The sequence below is a fragment of the Myotis davidii genome, unplaced genomic scaffold (genome assembly GCF_000327345.1).
Source record: "Myotis davidii unplaced genomic scaffold, ASM32734v1 scaffold1431, whole genome shotgun sequence".
NCBI lineage: Eukaryota > Metazoa > Chordata > Mammalia > Chiroptera > Vespertilionidae > Myotis > Myotis davidii.
The window spans coordinates 159,069-165,595 of NW_006282737.1; the positions used below are offsets into that span (position 1 = coordinate 159,069).

The following is a 6,527-nucleotide window of genomic DNA, read 5'->3' on the forward strand; positions in this document are numbered from 1 at the left end:
AATTTCTAATTGGTCCTTTTTCATATCCTTGGGGGTCTCACTATATTTCTTGGTGGTTTCTAGAAGATTCTTGAGTAACCTTATAACCGTGGTTTTGAACTTCTATATCCAGTATTTTGCTTTTATCCATTTCTTTCATTTGTGATTTGTTTCTTTGTCTCTGCATTTTGGGACTTCTTCCCCGTTTGTTTCTATGTACTGGGTAGCTGCTAAGTCTCCTTGAGTTGATAGAGTGGCCTTGTGTGGTAGGTGTCCTATAGGGCCCAGTGGCTCAACCTCCCCAGTCACCTGAGGTGGATGCTCTTGGTGTACCCCTTTGTGGGCTGTTTGCACAGTCTTGTTGTAGTTAAACCTTAATTGCTGTTGGTATCACTGGGAGGAATTGACCTCCAGGCCAATTGGCTGTGATGACCATCTGTGTCTACACTGGAAGATCTGTTGTGCAGGAGACACCCTTATGGGGCAGGACTTGCTTCAATGAGACTTTGGTGCTCACTGAGTTTGCCCCTTAAGTGTGTATCTTATGGATGTGAAGAGTTGTAATCAGCTTCTGCACACAGCTTGGATGGGGTTGTAAATTGGGTGGTGTGGGGCCTCTGGGAATCACCAGGGTGGAGCAAACAGTAATGATTGCCGGTCAGCCTTGCACCGGAGAGGTCCCCGGGTCTCTGCATCCCGCACCCCCGTGCAGGAACAATGATCGCTGCAAGCACCTCTGAGAAAAAGCCTCCCTCATGTTCCTGTCCCGATGCCAGACAGTCCCATTTCTCCGCGTATGTGTCTGGGTCCCCCAGAGTCTCACCCAGAACTGGAGTTCAGAGCAAGTGGGAGCTTGTATCTCCCTCCTGATTAAAAGAGCAGCACCTCCAGGTGCCAGCACTTTCTGCACCTCTGCAACTCTTACCAGTCTCAATGCACTTTCCTCACCTTTCCATGGTTCTGGGTGGTAGTAGTTCTGCCTTTTAGTTGTAATTTTGATGTGGTTGTGAAAGGCAGCAAGTATAGGTGTTTACCTATGCCGCCATCTTGGTTCTCTTGATCGTTCTAGGAGAAAGGGGTATATGGAAAACCTTACATCCCCAAGGGAAAAACTAGGAACATACATGTTTCCAAAAATGCATTTTTTTGAGAGAGCTGTGATATCAGTTTACACGCTGAGTCTTTGAGTCTTGGGAAATTCATCCATTAAGCAAATATTTGTTGAGTGCCTATTAGGAGCAAGGCACAAAAGCCATGTGCTCACAAGGACGAAAAAGGTTAGCAGAGGCTTGTAATTGAGGGAACAACATAAGACACTAATAATAAGGCTCCTATAACATATTAAGGGAATTTCAGAGGCAGGCAATGACTTCTGAATAAAAAAATTTACAAAATGGGGTGGTATTTGAATTTTACCTTGGATTAAAGGGTTGAATTAAAATGAGGGGTGTTGCCGAAATCGGTTTGGCTCAGTGGATAGAGCGTCGGCCTGCGGACTGGAGGGGCCCGGGTTCGATTCCGGTCAAGGGCATGTGCCTGGGTTGCGGGCACATCCCCAGTAGGAGGATGTGCAGGAGGCAGCTGATCGATGTTTCTCTCTCATCAATGTTTCTAGCTCTCTATCTCTCTCCCTTCCTCTCTGTAAAAAATCAATAAAAATATATTTAAAAAAAAAATGAGGGGTGTTGAACATGGTTATATCTAAGATCTCTTTCTACTTAAAAAAAATCTGAATATAAAAAAGAAATATTTTTTTGACAACCCGAGGATCCCAAAGGGTATATTTGATAGGCTTTTTAAAATATATATATATTTTATTGATTTTTTTTACACAGAGGAAGGGAGAGGAATAGAGACTTAGAAACATCAATGAGAAACATCTATCAGCTGCTTCCTGCACACCCCCTACTGGGGATATGCCCACAACCAAGGTACATGCCCTTGATCGGAATCGAACCTGGGACCCTTCCGTCTGCAGGCCGATGCTCTATCCACTGAGCCAAACCGGTTAGAGCTGATAGGCTTTTTGTTAGATGTGTGTGATTTAACTTCATGGGCATAATAGACATCTTCTAGTTCTCAGCAAGTGACAAAAATTAAAAGTGCCATGTAGGGTAATTAATAGAAAACGTGGGTCATTATTCGGCTAGCTTATTTAAACGCTCAATTTTATGACTTCCTGTCACTAAAATTCCATGCCAGTCGCTGTTTGAAGAGCTTTATGTGGATTATTTTGTTTTAATTCCCACAGAATCCTATTAAATAGGTACTGTTGTCCCCATTTGATAGATGAGAAAAGAGAGGTACAAAAAGATTAAATAACTTGCCCAAGCATACTCAGCTAGTAGGTGATAAAAGCCTGGATTCAAACACAAGCAGGTAGGCTCCAGAACCTACTTTTTTTACCACTGCACTATCCTGAAGTTTTAGCATCTATTAGTAAATAAACTATTGAGCTTGTAAACACTTTTGAAGTTACTTCACTCTTATTCCTAATGATTTTTTTCTCACCTTTTATTACTTCCTTATATGCTTTGAAGGTAGTTTCTGGTAAGGTAAGGAGGGCAGAATATGAACCTTTATAAGTCATCTAACTAACATAGTCTGTTAATTACAACTACAGCAACCCCACAAACAGTGTCTGTTACAAATAAAGTTGCACCTCCAGTATCAGTGACAAGCCAAAGATTTACGGTGCAGATTCCACCTTCTCAGTCCACACCTGTCAAACCAGGTAACGTCATGGGTGGGGAAGGAGGGTGGTGGTGTAAGTGGTTCTTTTAAAATATTTTTTTCTGAATTTAAAATTTCTGAATAATTTGTGACTATAGAACAGTTTGTATTCCTATAGCAAGAGTTAAATTGTTTAAATAACATAAGAAGGTGGCAGTAATGCTGCAAATCTTCAGAGGGGGTCTATGAGCCCACTAAAATTACAATATATGAAATTTTAAGTATATATAACATTTTGGGGTTAGGGAGAGTATTCACTGTGACCATCAGATTCTCAAAAAACAATGTGAACTAAAATAAGTTAGGGCCCACAAATCTAAGGCAGCTTCAGGAGAAAGCACTTGGGGTTCAAGCTCAAGAAAATTATACAACTGAATGTACATCAAAAGAAAAGTGTACCTTTACTCACTTCATGGAAGGAGACATATAAAATTGGAATAATATAAGTAGAATTCTGTCATAGTATAGTTTGTTAATGCACATGTTTAGATTCACATCTTAAACTTAATCACACACAATAAACTATGTATATAAAATATTAGCCTATGAGGGAAGCAAGATTCTTACGTTGAACATATAGAGTGTGTAGTATGATGAATCCAGTGCACTGCTTCCCATGACTAAGTACTAAGTAAAGTTTTAGGTAGTTAAAAGTTCAAAAAAAACTAACATAAAACCTTTAACCTTATATTAGATACTAATTTAAGTATTTAAAATTTAATTCAGCCTGGCCGGTATTGCTCAGTGGTTGAGCATCACACATGCCCAGGTTGTGGGCTCGATCCCCAGTAGGGGGCATGCAGAAGGCAGCCAATCAACGATTCTCATCATTAATGTTTCTCTCTCTCTCCCTTCCTCTCTGAAATCAATAAAAATATATTTAAAATAAATAAAATTTAATTCAACTTTTAATGCAGCATAATTATAATTACCTGAGTTTCTTCTATGATGTAGTTGCACTTAATGCTATGGAAATTATTAGAATTACACCCAACGCTGTTGAATACTTTTTACCATTTGTTTCTGATCCTGGGTAATTCATAGTTTGGGGATGTTTTCTCATCTGTTTACAGTTCCTACAACAACTGCAGTTCAGAATGTTCTGATTAATCCTTCAATGATTGGACCAAAAAATATTCTTATTACCGCCAACATGGTTTCATCACAGAACACGGCCAATGAATCAAACCCACTGAAGAGAAAACATGAAGATGATGATGACAGTGATACTCTATAAGGAAATAATCTAGATGCATTTCTGATGCATAGTTGGTTTTGAGCCCAGTATACTGAATTAGAACATTCTAGATCTTCTCAAGTTTTATCTTGGAAAACAAAGACAGCTGCAGTATTTTTCATATTTGTGTAAACTGTTAGATTTAATTAAGGCTGCCAATGTTTTTTCATTAGGCTTCAAGTAGAATAAGTTAAGCAATTATTTAATAGTTTCATTAATGTTGAGTCCTACAATTCTGTTTTTGGAAGCAGTTTTCTGCCATGTATCACTGACAATAGCACTTAAGTTTCAGTTTCTGCGGCCTGATCAGTGAACTGATCTTTACAGCATAATTTCTAATCTACATTCAAGTACTACTTTCTTTTGTAAGTTAAAATAGTCACTTTTATTGTCACCAACTTTTATAAAGAATTCTCTCAACTTAGTAAATACTTTGGAGAGGATGTATTTAAGATTCTAAATCCAGTTTTGAATGTATTTGTTTCTTGGTTTTCCTTAACCTCCTACCTCCTCAACCCCGTTTCTAGATCCCATTTGTTTTCTGCAACATCTTCTCCCCATAGGCTTAAGTTTTTCCCTATTGCTCTTAAATTTAAAAGGCCAAAACTGGAATTTTAAAAATATCATTCCTAATAATACACCTTAGTATCATTTTCATATATTTAAAACCGATTTTATATGCCTACTGTTCTACAGTTCACTTTAACCTGGATGTTTCCACTTGCTTTTTCTCTCTATACCAGAGCAATTTGTTATCCCTTGCATTTTATGGCCATTGAGCTTTACTCTCTTTTTGATAGGTAGTTTACATTCAGTTTCAGTCTTATATTCTAAGTTGATAACTCCACCATATTTCACATTTCTAAATTTAACATAGATGATGCTATAGCTTAAAATCTGCGTTGATAAGTATATTTACACTGGACCTAGGCAAAACCACTGAAGAGCAAGTATTTTACCACATGCATACATGCTTTGATCACTACTGCTTGAACCTTCCTCCTATTGGTATAATTCAGATCATTTTTCTAGTTTGTTGCTGAGGATGTCACACTTAAGATGGGATCACACCTGAAAGTTTTCTAATGGTTTTCCTACCTGTAGAAGGCCAATAACAAATTAGTGTGATGTGAACTGCACTTAGATACACTCTGCTTAGATTTTCCCAGTAATGTTACTAAACACCTTTCCCTTTTTATATACATCTAAATACCTTATTGGGTAAGATTGCTAAGTTTTCAAAAATATAAACAGATTTGTACAGTTTCTGTTTAAGCAAGTTTGACATATTCAACATATGATTACTTTCACAGAATTTCCTGTAATGAATTTTCATATTTGAGGATTTTCAAAATTTAAAACACAAAGTTTTATCTTAGGATGCCCCTTGATAAAGAATTACTCCAGTAACAGGAAAGAAATGTCTTATTTTGAGTGTTTTTGGGTGTTAGGAAAAGGTGGTATCAAACTTATAAAAACAGATCTGATGAACATCATAGGAGAGAAATGTTCATTGTATATAGCATAGAAAATCATTACTTGAATGTTCTCAGGGAGGCAGCATGTCAACAGGCCTAAGTTGTAGTCCTGGCTCCATCCTTTACCAACGGTGTGACCTTACTTTACCTTTGAGCCATGTTCTCTTCACTAGTAACAAGAAAATAACACCGACCCTGCCTACCTCACAGGGATGTTGTGAGGGTTCATTGATGTATGTGAAAGTTCTTTCAAAATTTTAAAATGTTATATAACGAATTGTTAATGTATTTGTTCCAAGATTATTAATAAAAAAATTGTATCATTTATCTTTCTTTTTTGATTTAAGAGCATCATCCTGTACACCAAAAGATTGCAGGTTTTGATTCCAGGTCAGGGCACATACCCCGGTTGCAGGTTCTATCCCTGGTCGGGGCAAGTCAGGGGACAACCAGTTGATGTTTCTCTCTCACATCAACGTTTCTCTCTCTCTAAAATCGATAAATGCATATCCTTGGGTGAGGATTTTTTTAAAAAGATTCAAGGAAGATGAACAAGGCCCAGTAATTCTGAGGCTCAAAAAGCAATTAAGATTTAATGGATGAGTTAATTCTAAATCAGGGAACTGTTTGCTTTTATTTAGAATCAGCATATGACTCTAGTGAATAAAAATGAAAGCATAGAGGTTTAAATCTGTTAAAAAACATTACATGCTGTCTTTGGTGGGAATTCATACATGTAATTGAATGTTCATTCACTTACTAGGTCAGCCAGTGGGTGGATTGCTCTTTGAGGTGACGACCACTTTATCTTGCAGATCATTCTTCCCTAACTACCTCCACCAAATCTAGCTTCAAGAATGACTTAAGGCAGCTCTTGTCCTCCAGCTTCTAGGTGGATTTCTTAAGAGGTACTGATGGTAATTGGGGTGAGGACATTGATGTCCCAAGTTCGTTCTTTCACAAATAGGAAACAAGTGTCTTTTATCGGAGTATGGAATACAGCCAGCATGTGGGAGAATGGAAGATGAGATGCACACTGATCTAAGAAGTCCAGAGTGCAGGGAAGTAAGTACTCAAAAGGTAAGGAAGAAAACACTAAT

The 6,527-nt window shown here is 37.9% G+C and overlaps 1 protein-coding gene across 2 annotated transcripts in view; it reads left to right on the plus strand.

Moving 5' to 3' along the window:
* Nucleotides 1-5,754, plus strand: part of TAF9B (TATA-box binding protein associated factor 9b) — a 12,330-nt gene extending 6,576 nt beyond the window's left edge. The window contains exons 6-7 of one of the 2 annotated variants that reach the window (XM_006753173.2): nucleotides 2,603-2,713; nucleotides 3,786-5,754. In XM_006753173.2, coding sequence (XP_006753236.1) covers nucleotides 2,603-2,713; nucleotides 3,786-3,949 — 275 coding nt within the window. In that variant the 3' untranslated portion in view covers nucleotides 3,950-5,754. The remainder of the gene's footprint in view (nucleotides 1-2,602; nucleotides 2,714-3,785) is intronic. The other variant, XM_006753174.2, reaches the window with a different exon arrangement.
* The last annotated feature ends 773 nt before the right edge of the window (nucleotides 5,755-6,527 follow it).